This window comes from Scyliorhinus canicula, chromosome 4, assembly GCF_902713615.1.
Source record: "Scyliorhinus canicula chromosome 4, sScyCan1.1, whole genome shotgun sequence".
Taxonomy (NCBI): domain Eukaryota; kingdom Metazoa; phylum Chordata; class Chondrichthyes; order Carcharhiniformes; family Scyliorhinidae; genus Scyliorhinus; species Scyliorhinus canicula.
The window spans coordinates 206255738-206276905 of NC_052149.1; the positions used below are offsets into that span (position 1 = coordinate 206255738).

The following is a 21168-nucleotide window of genomic DNA, read 5'->3' on the forward strand; positions in this document are numbered from 1 at the left end:
TACTCTCCCCCCCCTCGCCCCCCCCACCCCTACCCCCCACCCCCACCCCTACCCCCCCCCAAACGCAGCGGTACCTCTCCCCCCGCACAAACGCCGGTATCTCCCCCCCCCCCACAACGCCGGTACTCTCCCCCCCCGCACAACGCGGTACTCTCCCCCCCCCCCCCCACAAACGCCGGTACTCTCCCCCCCCGCACAAACGCCGGTTACCTCTCCCCTACCACCCCCACAAACGCCGGTACTCTCCCCCCCCCACAAACGCCGGTACTCTCCCCCCCCCGCACAAACGCCGGTACTCTCCCCCCCCCCCCCCACAAACGCCGGTACTCTCCCCCCCCGCACAAACGCCGGTACTCTCCCCCCCCCCCCACAAACGCCGGTACTCTCCCCCCCCCACAAACGCCGGTACTCTCCCCCCCCCACAAACGCCGGTACTCTCCTCCTCCCCCCTCCAAACGCCGGTACTCTCCTTTTCCCCGCGCCGCACTCGATGTAGGTAACTGAACGGCGTCAACCATCATCAATGGTTGACGGCGTTATAAACCTACTGTGATTTTCGATGACGTGACCCGTGGCCACGTCAGCGGGACTTCGGCCCATCCGGGCCGGAGAATTATTCAACGTAAAAATTAAATGACATCCCGCCGGCGCCAGCTGTTCTCGGAGGCTGCCGGCGGGATTTGAACTACGCCGTTTAATGGCGGTTCGGTAAATTAAAAACATGGCGGGAGCGGGAATAACGCCGCCGCCGGCCGATTCTCCGACCCTGCGTGGGGTCGGAGAATTTCGCCCCCTGTGTCTGTGTGGGTTTCCTTCGGGTATTCCGATTTCCTCCCACAAGTCCTGAATTGGGCATTCTGAATTCTCCCTCTCTGTACCCGAACAGATCCCTAATTGCCCTTGAATTGAGTAGCTTGCTCGGCAATTCAGAGTTAACTACAAATCTGTTGGTCTGGAGATACATGTAGACTAGACAGGGTAATTACAGCATCTTTCGATCCCAAGTGGGCATTAGTGAACCAAATAGGTGTTTACAGCAATCAATGGATGATGTTACATTTATGATCAGACAAACTTTTCATTCTGGATTTTATTAGGCCACTGTCTGTGAATATCCTTCCTCAAAAACTGCACACAATACTCCAGGTGTGGCCTCACCAAAGCCCTATATAATTGCAGCAACACATCCCTGCTTCTATACTCGAAACCCCTCACAATGAAGGCCAACATACCATTAGCCTTCTTTACTGCCTGCTGCACCTGCATGCTTACATTCAGCGACTGGTGCTCAAGGACACCCAGGCCCCGCTGCACAGATTGGCAATAATTCCCTTCTCATTACACAGTACCTAGTCTATGATGGCCTGCTCTCTAGTTGGTTCCTCCACATATTGGTCAAGAAAACCATCCTGTATACACTCCAGGAATCCTTCCTCTATGGCATTGTGGCTAATTTGATTTGCCCAATGTATGTGAAGATTAAAATCACCCATGATCACCGATGTTCCCTTATTACATTCATCTCTAATTTTGTGTTTAATCTCTCATGACTTCACAATCCACAAAAGGGAAACTATATGATAATGAGATCAGCACCTCAGATTGAGGCCACTTCTGTGCTCCAAGTACGGGAGACTAGCCATCCAACAAGTCCCATTGGTCTGCTGTCCACTTGTCAAAGTCAACCTCATAATACACTTGAAGTGTAAGACATAATTTTATGCAACACAAGAATACATTTTTGGTTCCAAATGAAACTAGGAAACATACAAGTATGCAGGAGTGTAGTCTGATCTGAATATTTGACAATATTGCATTGTTAATTATTTTTGAATAGGGGATAATAGTTTGTGATGTAAACTCGACAGAAAGGATTACTTGTCCATTTCTCCATTGCTGCTAATACGTGGCCAGGGCTGGTTAGACATCCTCCTTTTTACTGAAGACCACAATGTTTTCTCTTGTTGTTCCATTTTCATAATAATGGTCTTGATTTTCATGATTCCTTCGACATTTGAACCTGTAAGAAAATCAAAAACAGCACCATCATAAAGAATGCCCCAAACCAATTTTTGCGGTCTCTCTTATTTCATATCAGTTTGGTTTTATAGGGGGGCCAGTTTAGCACCTGCGAAGCTGGTTTAGCTCAGTTCGCTGGACAGAGGAATATAAACTTTGTGGGTGGGATTCTACGAAATCAGAATCTGTGATCCAGTGAAGAATGGCTTCAGACGCCGGAATCGGGGCAGGCGTCGGTTCGATGCCCCGCCCCCTCCAAATTGGCATCACGGGACACGTGACACATGCAGTCGCAACGCCGATGGCACATCATCAGCTGGCCCAACCACGGTGGTTCGCCCCAGATGGGCCGAATTCCCAATGGCACGGGCCAGGTGTGGTCCCAGCGGTCGGGAACCTGGCATTCTGACTGCGGACAGTGTCCAGCGCTGCCACAGTCGGCCGGGATCCATGTCGCTGGCCAGGGGGTTTCTGCTAGGTCTGGGGGTGGTGGTGGGGTGGCTAGGGGTGGGCTGTGTTGTTGGGATGAGCGGGTGCGCGGTCCAGCATGGCCGTGCTATGATTCCCGGCAGGACCGGTGGGGGCGTGGGCGTGCATAGCTGCAGCTTGTCAGCCCTGCGCATGCGCGCCCAGGACCCGGCGGTTCTCTGCCCTTCTCTGTGCGATCCGAGGATATTCCATATAACATTGGAGGGATTTGCAACGATTGTCCCGTCGTGGAGCAACACGGATTCTCCGTTGGTGCCGGCACTCAGCCGCAGAAATAGAGAATCTAGCCCTTTATCTCGAGGATCAGCTCCTTTCAGTCAAGATCCAGTGATCAGAAAAATCAATCTCAACTCAATGGACACAAGCAAAACTACCTACATTCAGCAATAATGGTGGAGTGGAAAATGTGTTAAGGTATTAAGCCTCATCAAAGCGATACATGTGTCAGACTCAAATTTCCCAATGACCTCCTTTCCAGCCTCTGGCTGGGATTTTCCGAGCCTGCAATGGGTTGGAGAATCAGTGGGGGTGCACCCAAATTGCGCCACGCCGCTCTGACACCTGGCGGCAATGTTGAAAGTGGCCCCCGCGGCGATTCTGCGCGCTCGACGGGCCGAGTGTCCGCCGAGTCCTGCCTGCGTCGTTCCCTTTGCAGACATATCTGGATTTTTGCTTCTCTCCCTCTATTTGAGCCACACATCTTTTAACTCAGTTTTTAATCTACTCTCCTAACACTTCATCAAAAAACAGGTCTTTGCTTTATTTCTCCACTCTAAAGCACTAGGATATTTTTCAAATTCAATGTAAGCCACTGCTCGCAGCATAAAATTTAGAAAAAGTCTAAGTATTGAAACTGTAAACACTTACCTCTTCATTTTCTGCATTTGGTCAATGGTTTCTGGGAGAGGAATATTGACAGTTTCAGGCAGACACAAGACCAAAATTGCTGTAAACACCATTAAACCCCCCATCAGAATAAAAGGCAGAACCTCATGATAAACTCCTGTGAAAATACAGCACATACATGAATTGTAAGGTGAAGACCCACGTATCAAATAAAGCCATAGACAGGCACGGTGGCACAATGGTCAGCACTGTTGCATCACAGTGCCAAAGACCCGGGTTTGATTCTGGCCTCGGATGACTGTGTGGAGTTTGCATGTTCTCCCCGTGTCTGCGCGAGTTTCCTATGAGTGCTCTGGTTTCCTCCCACAGTCCAAAGATATGCAGGCTAAGTGGATCGGCCATGCTAAATTGCTCCAAAGTGGGGTTAAAGGGATAGGGATAGGATAGGACCTAGGTATAGTCCTCTATCCGAGGACCGGTGCAGTCTCGATGAGGTGAACTGCCTCCTTCTGCACTGTAGGGATTCTATGACCTATGATAATGCAGGCAGTGTCATCAATACTCTTTCAAATATTTACAATGTAAATACATTCAAATAGCATGGGAAATCTTACATTTCTAGTTTTGAAGTTTGTTTACTCGTGCCTATTGTTAACCTTTTGTCGGGCTTAATTTTGCAGTGAAGAGGCAGTAAACCTGTTCCCAAACACCAACAGCAGAATTGGGCTGGAATTACTTAGGTTTTTCCTCACAAGGTCTGGGAAAGCAACATGGATAAACTAGGATTTTATCTATTCTGAATGATGACAAGATCACGTCCACAATCTTCCATTCTGTGTTGCAACAATGCCACGTCTTGGTTCTGGACATTCCCGGAGTCAACCACAGAACATGCACCATTTGAAGGAAAATGCAGCTATTGCCACCTTCTTGATTTCACACTTGGGCAATGTGAGTATCATCCACAGACATAAGATTAGGTTCTCCGTATAGGCTGATGAAACTCAGTTTTACCCTCACCATCCTCCCTCTCCACTCCTCCATTATCTCTAATTCGTCTGGATGAGCAGAAACTTCCTGCATCTAAATATTAGGAAGACCAAACCATTGCCTTCATTTCCCAATGTAAACTCTGTTCTTCAGCTACTGATTCCATCCTTCTCCCAGAAAAATGTCTGTGTTTGAACAAGACTATTTCAAACTATGCTGTTACATTTTGCTGAGATGGCTTCCAATCAAATATCTGCTCCATCACCAACATCCACTTCCATTTTTCACATTGTCTATTTACACTCTCACTTGCCGAATCACTGAATCGATCTCTTTGCAGTCGTGAGTCCTCTTCAAAGCTTATTTTCCGTCCCAGCTGTGCATTGTCAGCAAAATTGGATATTTTACCTTTGCTTCTCTCATCTAAGCCACTGATGTAGACCGTAAATAGCTGAGGCTTAAAAGTTAATCTTTGTAGCATTAGACCAGTTGCACCCTGCCTCACTGGGAATGACCCCCTTATTCGTACACTGAGTTCTCTGCCTAATAACTAATTCTTAATTCATTCTAATATTTATTGTCAAAGCCATGAGCCCTAATTTTGTTTAACAATCACTTATGTGGTATCTTATTGAATGTGCCCTCTCAGTGCAAAATCTTCAGCTAGAAGTGCCGAGTGGATGATCCATTTCGGTCTCCTCCAGAGGTCTCCAACATCACAGGTGTCAGTCTTCAGCCAATTCGATATCAAGAAAGAATTGAAGGCACTGGATACTGCAAAGTCTATGGGCCCTGGCAACATTCCATAATAGTACTTAAGACTTGTGCTCAAGAACTGGATGTGCCTCTAGTCAAGCTGTTCCAGTACAGCTACATCAGTGGCATCTACCCGGCATTGTGGAAAATTGTCCAGGGATGTCCTGAACACAAAAATCAGGACAAATCGAACCCGGCCAATTACTGCCCTATCAGTCTATTCACAATCATCTGTAATGTGATGGAAGGGTTAATCAACAGGCTATTACTATGAATGAGTAAAAGCCTGCTCATTGTTCTCAGTTTTGGTTCTACCAGGATCACGCAGTTCCTGACTTCTGCAGAGCCTTAGTTCAAACATGGACAAAAGAGCTGAACTCTAGAGGTGAGGTGAGAGTGACTGCCCTTGACATTATGGCAGCATTTGACCGAGTATGGCATCAAGGAGCCCAAGCAAAACTGAAGTCAATGGGAATCAGAGGAAAACTCTCTCCTGGTTGGAGTCATGCCTAGCACAAGGGAAGATGGTTAGTTGTTGGAGGTCAGTCATCTCAGTCGGTGGACATCACTGCAGGAGTTCGTCAGGGCAGTTTTCTAGGTCCAACCCCTTCAGCTTCTTCATCAATGACCTTCCTTAAAATAAAGTTCAGGCGTGGGTATGTTCACTGGTGGTTGCACAAGGTTCAGCACCACTCACGACTCCTCAGACACTGAAAGCAGTGCACACGCAAATGCAGAAAGACACCGACAGTATCCAGACTCGGATTGACAAGTGACAAATAACATTCATGCCATACGGGTGCCAGGCAATGACCAATAAGAGGCAATCAAACCATCATCCCTTGACATTCAATGGCATTACCATCAATAAATTCCCCACTATCAACATCCTGGGGGGGTTATCATTGACCAGAAATTGAATGGGACTAGCCATATAAATATTGTGGCTACAAGAGCAGGTCAGAGATAAGGAATCCTGTGTTGAGTAACTCATCACCTGATACTCCAAAGCCTGTCCACCACCTGCAGGGCAAAAGTCAGGAGTATGATGGGATACTCCCCACCTGCCAGGATGAATGCCGCTCCAACAACATTCGAGAAGCTCAACACCATCCAGGGCAATGTAGTCTGCTTGATTGCCACCCCTTTCACAAATGTTCACTCCCTCCATCATTGATGCACAGTGGTAGCAGTGTGTACTATTACAACGTACACTACAGGAACTCACTGAGGCTCACAGAATCGTATCACAGAATCATAGAATAATACAGTGCAGAAGAGACCTTCAGCACTATATTGTTCAGCCCATTGAGTCTGCACCAACACATGAAAAACACCTTGTCATTTTATGCTGCTTCGGATAACACAGGCTGTTACCTGATGCAGTCCTAACTAAAGGATGCTCCAGACTCTGAAATTAGTTCAACGTGTTTATTGAACTATTAACACAGTTCTCAAATGAGTTTGACTCTCTGCTAGTCTAACTGGAGTAACTCAGTCTAACTGTACCAGCTTGCTCTAAGCCATGTGCTGGGGTGTGATGCTGCTGCTGTCTAACTCTCGAGATGTCTGTCTGTGGAAAGAGGGTGTGAATGCCTCATCCCTTTTATAATTTTTATGTCATGCCCCCTTGTGGTGATGCCACCTCTGAGTGTCCTGACTGCCCATTGGTTGTGTCCTATTCTGAGTGTTCATTGGTTGCATGTTTGCATATTATGGCACACCTGCTCTGCCAATCTAATCCTGTTTCTCAGCGCTTGGCCCATAGCCTCGAATGTTATTACGTACCAAGTGCTCATCCAGTTACATTTTCAAGGTTGTGAGGCAATCCGCCTCTACCACCCTCACAGGCAGTGCATTCCAGACCGTCACCACCCTCTGGGTAAAAGGTTTTTCCTCCATTCCCCCTAAACCTCCTGCCTCTCACCTTGAACTTGTGTTCCCTCATAAGCGATCCTTCATAAAGGGAATAACTGCTCCCTATCCACCCTGCTCATTCCCCACATACTCTTTTACACCTCGATCAGGTTTCCCCTTAGTCGCTCCAGCAAAAACAACCCAAGCCTACTCAACCTCTCTTCATAACTTAAATATTTCATCCGAGGCAACATCCTGGTGAATGGTGTCTTAAGATACATACAGGAACTGGGTTTGATTCTGGCCTTCGGTGACTGCACTTTTTTCCCCATGTCTGAGTGGGTTTTCTGCAGGTGCTCTGGTTCCTCCCACAGTCCAAAGGTGGATTGGCCAAGATAAATGTTCCTTCGAGCCCAAAGATATGTCGGTTACGTGGGGTTACAGGTATAGGGTGACAGAGTAGGCCTAGGTAGTGTACTTCATTTAAAGCCTACTTGTGACAATAAGCGATTTTCATTTCATTTCATTTTCATTTCTTTTTTAACTCAATGCAGACTCAATGGGTCAAATGACCTCCTTCTGAACTGTGGAGATTGTATAATATCTATGTGAGGTGAAAGTGACTGCGCATGACATCAAGGCAGCATTTGTTTAAAGCGTGACATCAAGGAGCCCGAGAAAATATGAAGTCAATAGGAATCCAGGGGAAAACGCTCCATTAGTTTGACCATATATAATGCAAAGGAAGATGGTTCTGGCTGTTGGAAGTCAATCATCTCAGTTCTCGGTCATCATTTCAGGAGTCCCTTTGAGCAATGTCCTGGGCCAAACTATCTTCAACTGTTTCTACAATTACCTCCCCTCCAACATGTTCTATTCCTCAGATGTTGAAGTAGTCCATATCTGCAATGAATAAGATCTGCATTTGGATTTTTAAGTGGCAAGTAACACTGACACCACACAATCACCATCTCCAATAGCAGAAAATATAACAATCCCGCCTTGCTGAATCCACTACTCTCATTATTCTGCATATCATTATTAACCACATAAATACTGCAGTCATATAAATACTGAGTTATAAGAAATGTTCAAAGACTTGTAGCGGGTATTTGCCTCTGATGCCCCAAATCCTGTCTACCATCTACAGATTTTACAAAGGTGAAGTATGATGGCATGCTATCTGCTTTACTGGGTGAGTGCAGCTCCAACAACACTTAAGTAGCTCAGCACAATCCAGGACAAAGCAACCCACTTAATTGGCACCCTATCTACCATCGTAAACATGCAATTCATTCACCTTTGGCACACTCTGACATCAGTATGTAATATCGACAAGGTGACCTTACCAAGGCTCCTTTGCTACATCTTTGATACATGAAATCTCTGCCACCAAAAAAGACATGGGAGCATCATAGCATGTGAGTTTTCCTTGAAGTCATTCACCATCCTGAACTGGGACTTTATCACTGTTCCTTCATTGTTCCTGAATCCTGCAATGTTCTAAAACAGCACTGTGGGTGTACATCCACAACATGTACTGCAGCAGTTCAAGAAAACAACTTCCCACACCTACTCAGGCGCAATTAGGGAGGATCCTTCTTTGTTCACTTATTTCAGGAGCAGCCAAGTCCATTGTCGGCAACTAACCAGGCAGCAGCGACAGGCCAGTGGGAGTCCTTAAGCCATTGTATAATCCTCTCATTGCTACATGGGCTACATATTTATCAGAAACTCAGAGAAGGCAGTTGCATAGCAGGATTTAGAATGGCGTGAGAGTTTAATACTTTTAAACTTTTAATGGCAAAAAATGGTAATGCTGTTGTCTTCCACAGGCCGAGGCTTGCCATTGAACAAGAAGGTCCTGGAGAGTCATGCTTCAGATAGTATTGGGCGGTGATACAATGTCAGATGCTCCCATCATACTGATCACGCCTTATTTTATACCTTATATTCTTGCTAAATTACCATTGGTAGGATTTTCAGGGCAGAATTTGCGAAGGCTACCGATTGCAAAGTGCACATCGAATAGACTTCCTGAATCCACCCACCATCTCAAATTGAATGGTAATCCTGGAAGTGCGTACATAATTAGCCGCCTTCTGGATGGTTGAATTCGAAGGCGCTTGACTATTGTGAATAGAATCACGCACTGCAAATGATAGCTGAAAATCTTGCAACATGAGTAAATTCTGCCCAAAATATTTGTTTAACATTCCTCCCATTCTCTTTCATTTTTAAATTCTACTGTCCCTGACCTCCAAGGGACACATGTCTACATGTGCTTAACTCTTCCTTTTCATATAATTTCAATGGCATTTTCAATATATTTCTTGCTGGTTTGCTATCAAATTCTATTTCCAACGCTTCAACAATTTCTTCATTTCAATTTCTGAATTTTAAAGCCCAGCAACTACTCAGACATGCTGCTCTTTTGTTTTGGCAAAATTATAACTTTCTTTCTTATAAGTCCTTAATTTATCTCAACTTGTACTATCTTTCCAGTTGAGTTTTTAATTCCTCAAGGGAATGAGTATTGGTTGATCAATTTCAATGTTTGCCATTGCTTATGTGTCATCATTTTTAACTAACTTCCCAAAATATCTCAGCCTGCTTTATCTCATAAATCTCAATGGACTTATTTAAATGTAAGACTCTTGCTTTGGACTTAACCCCATCATTTCTTTTAAAAAAATATATGTTTTATTCTCCCTTTTCACATTTTCTCCCAAATTTACACCCAACAATAAACAATAATCAGTAACGAATGCAATGCCAATCCCCATATCAATAACAACTATCCCATCCTCCCACCAAACCCGAGACATTAGCCCGCATGTTAACATAAACAAATGGCAAAAAGGAATCAGGAATCACCCATAGTCTCCATTAACACATACAGTCCCTCTCCCCCCAATCCTCCCAGCCCCCAACCTCCCCAATGTTTGATGTGAGCCAATTCTCGAAAGTGTATAATGAATAATGCCCATGAATTGTAGAACCCCTCCATCCTTCCCCTCAGTTAAAATTTGACCATTTCAAGCGTCAAGAATTCCAGCAGGACCCCCGCCATGCCAGGGCACAGGGTGGGGAGGTTGATCTCCACCCTAACAGGATCCGCCTTCGAGCAATCAATGAGGCGAAGGCTACAACATCTGCCTCCGCGCCCGTTTCCAACCCGGGCTGGTCCGATACCCCGAATGTGGCCTCCCGAGAGCCCGGGTCCAGTTTCACGTGCACCACTGTAGAGATTACCCTAAATACCTCCTTCCAGTAACTCTCCAGCTTTGGACAGAACTAAATCATATGAACTTGGTTTGCAGGCCCACCCCCGCAACGTTCACATACATCGTCTACCCCCTCAAAGAGCCGGCTCATCCTTGCCCTTGTAAGGTGCGCTCTATACACCATCTTCAGCTGTATCAGCCCCAACCTCGCACACAGGGTGGAGGCGTTTACCCTCCGGAGCACCTCACACCAGAACCCCTCCTCCATACACTTTCACAACTCTTCCTCCCACTTTGCCTTGATCCCTTCTAGCGGCGCCTTTGCCTCCTTCAAAATAGCCCCGCAAACCGCTGATACTACCCTCTTCTCCAGTCCCCCTGTCGTCAGCACATCCTCCAGCAATGTGGAAGCCGGCACTACTGGGAAGCTCTGTATCTCCATTCTGACAAAGTCTTGAACCTGCATGTATCTAAATATTTCCCCCTGCTCCAGCCCATACTTCACTCCCAGCTCCTTCAATCCCGCAAAACGACCCCCAAGAAATAAATCTTTTAGCGTCCTAATTCTTTGAACTCCATCATTTCTAAACTTAATATAAAATTTTATAATATTATGATCACTCTTCTCCACTCTTACTATAAGATTACTAATCAATCCTGAATCATGACAGAATATTGTATTTAAAATTCCAGTTCCCTAGTTAGTTCCTTGACATAATGTTCTAGAAAATGTATTCCATTAATTTGTTCTCCAAGCTACTTTTTTGCCAATTTGTTTTGCCTAATCTACATGAATGCTGAAGTCCCCGAGGATTATTGCATATCCTTCATTACACGTTTCTCTAATTTACAGATTTATAGAGGCATAGAGTCATAGACTTTACAGTGCAGAAGGAGGCCATTCGGCCCATCGAGCCTGCACCGGCTCTTAGAAAGAGCACCCTACTCAAGCCCACATCTTCACCCTATCCCTGTAACCCAGCAACCCCATCAAACCAAAGGGCAATTTAGCATGGCCAATCCACCTAACCTGCACATCTTTGAACTGTGGGATGAAACCGGAGCACCCAGAGAAAACCCACGCAGATATGGGGAGAATGTGCAGACTCCGCACAGTGACCCACGTGGGAATCGAATCTGGGATCCTGGTGCTGTGAAGCCTTAGTGCTAACCACAATGATACCGTGCTGCCCTGTTGTACATGTTTAGTTCTACATTTATTGCTCAAGCATCTGATTTTTCAGGCCAAGTTCCTATCATCCAACTACCTTTATCTCATTCTTTATTACCAGGGCCGCACCCTTCCTCCTTTTCCATTTTGCTTACACTTTCTGAAAATCATGTACCCTGGATTATTTCATTCCCATACTGTTCACCCTGCAATCATGTTGCAGAAATGGCTGCTCGAGCAAACCCATTTATCTTCATTTGTGCCACTAAGAATTTCCAATTTTAGGGTACCATGCCTTGCAATAGGTCTGTACCTGTAGTACATGCTACATTATACTAGTCAAGGCATCTGCCTAAAAGAGGTGTCCCTTAAACATGCAAATAATGTGTCCGTTTGGACAAATAGGAGCTGAATCTGCTATGTTTGCAATCAAAGCAGGAACCATTGCTCAAGACTGTTTTCTTAAAAAAAAGTTTCTGTGGTATTGTTGAGTCAACTGATAAATCATAATGAATGACATCTGAAATTTACCACCACTAAACGATAATCAGATCAGAAAACAAAAAGCGAAATATGGGTGGTGATGGTTGGAAACTTCACGCCATTTCTCACACCAACAGCAACAACGCCAGAAGCAGCTGCCTTTTCTACAGCTGTTTGTAGTTCTACAGGACAGGGGGCCATGGGCACAGAGTTTCAGCTCAAAGGAGGAGATAGGGCAGCACGGTAGTATGGTGGTTAGCATACATGCTTCACAGCTCCAGGGTCCCAGGTTCAATTCCCGGCTGGGTCACTGTCTGTGCGGAGTCTGCACATCCTCCCCGTGTGTGCGTGGGTTTCCTCCGGGTGCTCCGGTTTCCTCCCACAGTCCAAAGATGTGCGGGTTAGGTGGATTGGCCATGCTAAATTGCCCTTAGTGTCAAAATAAGGTTAATGGGGGGGGGGGGGGTTACTGGTATAGGGTGGATACGTTAGGCTTGAGTAGGGTGATCATTGCTCGGCACAACATCGAGGGCCGAAGGGCCTGTTCTGTGCTGTACTGTTTTATATCCCAGCACAGAGTGTACAACTTTCACAACATGACAGAGCAACAGTGCCTTAGGCTTCCATGACAGGTGGTTGCTGACATCTGCAGCCTTCAAGAAGACAGCCTGTTTCCATGGGGACCAGATGGGCACACATTGTCTCTGACTCCTTCCAGGGATATGCCAGTAACATCTGCGGCATCTCTAAATCTGCTGTCATTAAGGATATGTCCCAGGTCACCGATGCCTTGTTTTCCAAAGCTGCCAACTATGTTAAGTTTACCACAGATCAGGCTAGCTAAACACACAAGGCTGGTGGTTTCACTGCAGTGGTCAGTTTTCACATCTGTAGGGAATCATAAATTGCATATTTAACAATCAAGGCAGCCTGAGATCAGTCAGAAATAATCAATCACAAAGCATTCCTCTTGAGATTAGGCGGATTGCCCACGTTAAATTTATGCTTAATGTCCAATGATATATAGGTTAGGTCGATTGGCCATGATCAATGCATGGGGTTATGGGGATAGGACGGAAGAACGGGCCTGGGTAGAGTGCGCTTTCGGAGTGTTGGTGCAGACTTGATGGGCCAAATGGCCTCTTTCCGGACTGTAGGGATTCTGTGGATTCTATGATCAATATCCGTTTGTGTGTGACCAACAGCACAACTTATACTTCTAGAAATGAAATTAAAGAACTTCAGAGGAGCATTAGAAAATAAAGTATGAAATTGAACCAACTATGGGGATATTAAATCAAATGACCAAAATGTTTGGCCAAAGAGGTAAATTTTAAGAAGTATCTTGAAGGAGAAATGTGGCATGGAAAGGTGCAGGTAAGGAATGCCAGCTTGGGGCTAGGCAACTGAAGGCATGACAACGAATGAGTAGCAGTTATAATTGGGGAAAGCAAAAGGCCAGCATATTCCCCTACGTTTGCCCTGAATGTGTAACTTTTCCTAATTCCTCCCTTATCGCTCCTCATACTTGTGACAATAAAAAGTTATTGTTATAATTTTTATTATTATGTCCTCACCAAACTTAACCCGTTCAAATGATCCACATCTTGCTCTCTCCCCTCATTCCTACTCAATTCACTTCCTGGTTTGCATATTAGATGACACTTTTAACAGATTTCTTTCCTCAGATGCTGTCACCCCCTCCTTCAGATCTGCCACCATCAGCACGCTCACAAACAAAAGTCCCTGGATTCCACTTTCCTTGCAAAGTACAGACCCATCTCCAACCATACTTTCCAGTGCCAAGTTCTTGCAAGTGTCCTCGCTTCCAAAATTTATGCACATATCCCACAAATCCTGGGCCAGATTCTCTGATTTTGAGGCAAAGTGCGGAGTATCTGTGGCATTTTATGTGGAAAAAATTGGTGCCGCCCCCTCACCAATGCTGCAACAGGCGAGGGGCCAGCAGCCAAGCCATGTAAAATGCCCAACCTCCATGAAATAAACGGCCGGAGAATTGCCAAGTCTGTATTTGCGCATGCACACGGTGACGACATGCAGCGGTCATCAGGAAATTGGCATTTGGAAACGGAGAACCTCGCCCCCTATGTTTTTTAAAACAGATTTAGAGTACCCAATTCATTTTTTCCAATTAAGGGGCAATTTTAGCATGGCCACGTGCACATCTTTGGGTTATAGGGGCGAAACTCACACAAACACGGGGGGCATGTGCAAACTCCACACAGGCAGTGCCGCAGAGCCGGGTTCAAACCTGGGACCTCTGCGCCGTGAGGCAACAGTGCTAAGCACTGCGCCGCCGTGCAGCCCCTTCACCCCCTATCTTTAAATCCCTCCGATCATGCTTCTCACTCTGTTGCAGGACCAAACCAGCATTTATCAAAGTTAAATGATATTCATGTGACTGTGACAAAGGCAAACCTTTCCTCCTCACACTTCCCAAACTTACCTTGGCCGTTGAAGATTGTTGGGCTGAGGAAACTATGCTGAGGAACTCCTGCAGTGATTGTAGGGGTTATGATTGGTTTCCAACAACCACAACTATCTTCCTTTGTGCTAGTTATGACTCTAACCAGTGAAGTTTTTTCTCCCTTATTACCATATTTTTCTAGGCCTCCTCAGTTTAGCTGAGCTTTGCGCACGTGAAGTTGGAGGCAGCCTGAGTGAGGCAGCCAGAGTGGGGATTGAAACTTGGTAATTTGGAGCAGTGTGTTAATTCGGTGCAGACTGGGAGGAGGTACTTTTTCCATTTTTGTTTTGTTTCTTCTTGCTTTGTAGATGTTAATCTGCAGGGAGAGATCCAGAGAGCATCCTGGGAAGGTAAGTGATCCAAAGAACTACCTCGGGTATCTGCAGCGATAAGTGAAGGTAAGAGTTTAATAAATTTTCTTAAATAATTTAGTTGGTGATAGAAATTTTGGTTAGTGGGGTTAAGTGCTGCACTTGTGAGATGTGGGAGATCCATGATGCTTCCAGCTTATTGGGTGCTTGTTCGTTTTTTTGGAAATTCTGAATTCTCCGTCTGTGTACCCGAACAGGCGCCGGAGTGTGGCGACGAGGGGATTTTCACAGTAACGCCATTGCAGTGTTAATGTAAGCTTACTTGTGACAATAATAAAGATTATTATTATAATCTTTATTGTATGTAGATGGTCCAACTAGGGAAGGGTCAGTACTGGACCTGGCATTGGGGAATGAGCCTCGACAGGTGGTTGAGGTTTCAGTAGGGGAACATTTTTGGAGTAGTGACTACAATTTTGTAAGTTTTAGGGTTCCCTTGACTCAGGATGATGGTAACCCTGAAGGTGCTAAACTGGGGGAAGGCAAAATTATGATAAGATTAGACAGGAATTGAAGAATTTGGATTGGGTGCAGCTGTTGGAGGGTAAATCAACATCAGACATGTGGGAGTCTATCAGGTGACAGTTGCTTAGGATTCAGGAAAGTCTGTTCTTGAGGGAACGAAGGATAAGTATGGGAAGTTTAGGGAGCCTTGGATAACATAAGAACATAAGAACTAGGAGCAGGAGTAGGCCATCTGGCCCCTCGAGCCTACTCCGCCATTCAATTAGATCATGGCTGATCTTTTGTGGACTCAGCTCCACTTTCTGGCCCGAACACCATAACCCTTAATCCCTTTATTCTTCAAAAAACTATCTATCTTTACCTTAAAAACATGTAATGAAGGAGCCTCAACTGCTTCACTGGGCAAGGAATTCCATAGATTCACAACCCTTTGGGTGATGAAGTTCCTCCTAAACTCAGTCCTAAATCTACTTCCCCTTATTTTTAGGCTATGTCCCCTAGTTCTGCTGTCACCCGCCGGTGGAAACAACCTGCCCGCATCTATCCTATCTATTCCCTTCATAATTTTAAATGTTTCTATAAGATCCCCCCCATCCTTCTAAATTCCAATGAGTACAGTCCCAGTCTACTCAACCTCTCCTCATAATCCAACCCCTTCAGCTCTGGGAGTAACCTAGTGAATCTCCTCTGCACACCCTCCAGCGCCAGTACGTCCTTTCTCAAGTAAGGAGACCAAAACTGAACACAATACTCCAGGTGTGGCCGCACTAACACCTTATACAATTGCAACATAACCTCCCTAGTCTTAAACTCCATCCCTCTAGCAATGAAGGACAAAATCCATTTGCCTTCTTAATCACCTGTTGCACTTGTAAACCAACCTTCTGTGACTCATGCACTAGCACACCCAAGTCTCTCTGAACAGCGGCATGCTTTAATATGTTATCGTTTAAATAATAATCCCGTTTGCTGTTATTCCTACCAAAATGGATAACCTCACATTTGTCAACATTGTATTCCATCTGCCAGACCCTAGCCCATTCACTTAACCTATCAAAATCCCTCTGCAGACTTCCAGTACCCTCTGCACTTTTCACTTTACCACTCATCTTAGTGTCATCTGCAAACTTGGACACATTGCCCTTGGTCCCCAACTCCAAATCATCTATGTAAATTGTGAACAATTGTGGGCCCAACACGGATCCCTGAGGGACACCACTAGCTACTGATTGCCAACCAGAGAAACACCCATTTTTCCCAACTCTTTGCTTTCTATTAATTAACCAATCCTCTATCCATGCTACTACTTTACCCTTAATGCCATGCATCTTTATCTTATGCAGCAACCTTTTGTGTGGCACCTTGTCAAAGGCTTTCTGGAAATCCAGATATACCACATCCATCGGCTCCCCGTTATCTACTGCCCTGGTAATGTCCTCAAAAAATTCCACTAAATTAGTTAGGCATGACCTGCCCTTTACGAACCCATGCTGCGTCTGCCCAATGGGACAATTTCTATCCAGATGCCTCGCAATTTCTTCCTTGATGATAGATTCCAGCATCTTCCCTACTACCGAAGTTAAGCTCACTGGCCTATAATTTCCTGCTTTCTGCCTACCTCCTTTTTTAAACAGTGGCGTCACTTTTGCTAATTTCCAATCCACCGGGACCACCCCAGAGTCTAGTGAATTTCGGTAAATTATCACTAGTGCATCTGCAATTTCCCTAGCCATCTCTTTTAGCACTCTGGGATGCATTACATTAGGGCCAGGAGACTTGTCTACCTTTAGCCCCATTAGCTTGCCCATCACTCCCTCCTTAGTGATAACAATCCTCTCAAGGTCCTCACCTGTCATAGCCTCATTTCTATCAGTCGCTGGCCTGTTATTTGTGTCTTCCACTGTGAAGACCAACCCAAAAAACCTGTTCAGTTCCTCAGCCATTTCCTCATTTCCCATTATTAAAACTCCCTTCTCATCCTCTAAAGGACGAATATTTACCTTAGCCACTCTTTTTTGTCTTATATATTTGCAAAAACTTTTACTGTCTGTTTTTATATTCTGAGCAAGTTTACTCTCATACTCTATCTTACTCTTCTTTATAGCTTTTTTAGTAGCTTTCTGTTGCCCCCTAAAGATTTCCCAGTCCTCTAATCTCCCAGCAATCTTTGCCACTTTATATGCTTTTTCCTTCAATTTGATACTCTCCCTTATTTCCTTAGATATCCACGGTCGATTTTCCCTCTTTCTTCCGTCCTTCCTTTGTGTTGGTATAAACCTTTGCTGAGCACTGTGAAAAATCGCTTGGAAGGTTCTCCACTGTTCCTCAACTGTTCCACCATGAAGTCTTAGCTCCCAGTCTACCTTAGCTAGTTCTTCTCTCATCCCCTTGTAATCTCCTTTGTTTAAACACAAAACACTAGTATTTGATTTTACTTTCTCACCCTCCATCTGTATTTTAAATTCCACCATATTGTGATCGCTCCTTCCGAGAGGATCCCTAACTATGAGATCATGAATCAATCCTGTCTCATTACACAGGACAAGATCTAGGACCGCTTGTTCCCTCGTAGGTTCCATTACATACTGTTCTAGGAAACTATCGTGGATACATTCTATAAACTCCTCCTCAAGGTTGCCTTGACCGACCTGGTTAAACCAATCGACATGTAGATTAAAATCCCCCATGATAACTGCTGTACCATTTCTACATGCATCAGTTATTTCTTTTTTTATTGCCTGCCCCACCATATCGTTCCTATTTGGTGGCCGATAGACTACTCCTATCAGTGACTTTTTCGCCTTACTATTCCTGATTTCCACCCAAATGGATTCAACCTTATCTTCCATAGCACCGATGTCATCCCTTACTATTGCCCGGATGTCATCCTTAAATAACAGAGCAACACCACCTCCCTTGCCATCCACTCTGTCCTTCCGAATAGTTAACGAAATAACGAACAATATTGTGAACCTCATCAAAAGAAAAAGGGGACTTTTGTATGGTCTAGAGGGATGGGGACAGTCGAAGAGTCCTTGAGGAGTATCAAGAAAGTAGGAAGGTACTTAAGTGGGAAATTAGGAAGGCTCGGAAGGATTCATGAAAAGTCCTTGGCAAGTAGGATTAAGGCGAATCCTAAAGCTTTTTATTCATATGTAAAAAGAAAGAGGGTAGCCAGGGAAAGGATTGGACCACTTAAGGACAGTGGGAGGAATCTGTGTTGAGCTAGAGGAAATGTGCGAGGTACTAAATTAGTATTTTGCATCAGTGCTCACCAAAGGAAAGCACTTTGTGGAAGACGATTCTTGGATAGGGTGTGTAGATAGTCTGGGCCATGTTGACATCAAAAAGGAGGTATTGGGTGTTTTAAAGGACATTAGGGTAGATAAATCTCCTGGGCCTAATGGGATTTACCCCAGAATACTGAGGGAAGCCAGGGAGGAAATTGCTGGGGCCTTGACTGACATCTTTGTGTCCTCATTAGGTACAGGTTGATCCTAGAGGACTGGAGAATAGCTAATGTGGTATCGCTGTTGAAGAAACGTAGCAGGCCTAATCCTGGAAAGTATAGGCCGGTGAGCCTCATGTCGGTAGTCGATAGATTATTGGAGAGAATTCTCAAGGACAGGATTTATACCCATTTAGAAACAAATGGACTCATGAGAAATACACGGCATGGTTTTGTGAAGGGGAGGTCGTGCCTGACTAACTTGACCGAGTTTTCTGAGGAGGTGACAAAGATGATTGATATGGGGAGGGTGGTGGATGTTGTTTACATGGACTTCAGTAAAGCCTTTGACAAGGTGACTCATGGTAGACTGTTACAAAAGGTGAAGTCACACAGGATCAGAGTTGAGGTGGCAAGATGGATACAGAACTGGCTTGGTCAGAGAAGGCAGAGGGTATCAGTAGATTGTCTGAATGGAAGATTGTGACTAGCGATGTTCCACAGGGATCTGTGCTGGGGCCTCTATTGTTTGTAGTATACATAAACTATTTGGAGGAAAATGTAGTTTGTCTGATTAGTAAGTTTGCGGATGACACCACAGTTGGTGGAGTGGCAGATAGTGTTGAGGATTGTCAGAGGATATAGCAGGACATAGATAGGTTGAAGACTTAGGCAGAGAAATGGCAAATGGACTTTAATCGGGACAAATGTGAGGTAATGCATTTTGGTAGGTCTAACATAGAGGGGAATATACAATAAATGGCAAAACCCTCAGGAATATAGAAAGTCAGAGAGATCTGGGCGTACAGGTCTACAGATCTTTGAAAGTGGCAACACAAGTTGACAAGGTAGTCAGGAAAGCATATGGAATGCTTGCCTTCACTGGACGGGGCATCAAGTCTAAGAACCTTAGGGCAGCACGGTGGCCTAGTGGTTAGCACAGCTGCCTCACGGCGCTGAGGTCCCAGGTTCGATCCTGGCTCTGGGTCACTGTCCGTGTGGAGTTTACACATTCTCCCCGTGTCTGCGTGGGTTTCGCCCCCACAACCCAAAAATGTGCAAGCTAGGTGGATTGGTCATACTAAATTGCCCCTTAATTGGAGAAAATAATTGGGCAATCTAAATTTATAAAAAAAAAGTCTAAGAACCTTGGTAAGGCCGCACTTGAATATTGCACACAATTCGGGTCGCCACACTAGCAGAAGGATGTGGAGGCTTTGGAGCGGGTACAGAGGAGTTATACCAGGATATTGCCTGGTCTTGAGGATGTTAGCTATGCAGAGAGGCTGAATAGACTTGGACTGTTTTCATTAGAATGATGGTGATTGAGGGGCGCCCTGATAGAGGTTTAAAAATTATGAACGGCATGGATAGAGTGGATGGGCAGGCACTCTTTCCCAGGGTGGAGGGGCCAGTCACCAGGGGGCATAGGTTTATGGTCCGTTGGCAAAGTTTAGAGGCGATGTGCGAGGTAGGATTTTTACACAGAGGGTGGTGAGTGCCTGGAACGTGTTGCCAGGAGAGGTTGTGGAAGGAGATACATTAACAGCATTCAAAAGGCATCTTGACAAATACATGGATAGGATGGGTATAGAGGGATCCGGCACAAGGAAGTGCTGAGGGTGGTATCATGAAATGAAAATGAAATGAAAATAGCTTATTGTCACGAGTAGGCTTCAATGAAGTTCCAGTGAAAAGCCCCTAGTCGCCACATTCCGGCGCCTGTCCGGGGAGGCTGGTACGGGAATCGAACCGTGCTGCTGGCCTGCTTGGTCTGCTTTAAAAGCCAGCGATTTAGCCTTGTGAGCTAAACCAGCCCCTGCTAGGCCAGTGCAGGCTTGGAGGGCGGAAGGGCCTGTTCCTGTGCTGTATTATTCTTTGTTCTGTTTCTTCATATCACATAGAGTGAGAGGAATTGGCTGAAAGGCTGGCAACTGTGGTGCTGGGAACCTTAGGTGGAGACCGAAATGGATCAGCACCTCGGCATATCTGGGTTCAGATGGTTGCAAAGGTTTCAGCCTTGCCTTTTGTACTGATGCTCCCCTATCTGTGGATCAACATATCTGTGGACCCTCCTCCTCTGTTTAGTTGTTTAATTGTCCATCAGCATTCATGACTTGATGTGGCGGGACTGCAGAGCTTTGATTTCACCCTTTGATTGAGGAATCACTTAGCTTTGTCTATAAAATATTTCCACTTTTTGGCATGCTTGTCACCCAGTTTAACACCTAATTTTTAGGTAAGCCTGTTGCTGCTCCTGGCATGCGCTCCTGAACTTCTCACTGAAGCATCCAGAAGTTAAGTTGTTCATTTACCAAGGTAGAAAATGTATGGCGAGATGATGCTGCCAAACCTCGAGGCTGTTGAGCTTGTTCCTACACCCATATTTCTCACTGCGGTTGGGTAAAGTTCAGCACTGTAGATATAAATCATGGTGAAGGCAGCTGCGACTCCAAATTTTGCCAACGTCACCAACAGGGTGGTAACTATTGAAAGATCTAGAAAACAAAATGTAACTGTAAATTTAGTGGAAGGTGCACTGGTTTATGAGAATGTAA

General features: G+C 45.3%; 1 protein-coding gene across 2 annotated transcripts in view; it reads right to left on the reverse strand.

Annotated features, from left to right (window-relative positions):
- Positions 1-1698: 1698 nt before the first annotated feature.
- Positions 1699-21168, reverse strand: part of LOC119965334 (solute carrier family 22 member 5-like) — a 104435-nt gene continuing 84965 nt past the window's right edge. The window contains exons 8-10 of one of the 2 annotated variants that reach the window (XM_038795955.1): positions 20926-21108; positions 3376-3406; positions 1699-2020 (exon numbers count right to left, since the gene is read on the reverse strand). In XM_038795955.1, coding sequence (XP_038651883.1) covers positions 1921-2020; positions 3376-3406; positions 20926-21108 — 314 coding nt within the window. In that variant the 3' untranslated portion in view covers positions 1699-1920. Of the gene's footprint in view, positions 2021-3375; positions 3512-20925; positions 21109-21168 lie in introns of both variants that reach the window. The other variant, XM_038795954.1, reaches the window with a different exon arrangement.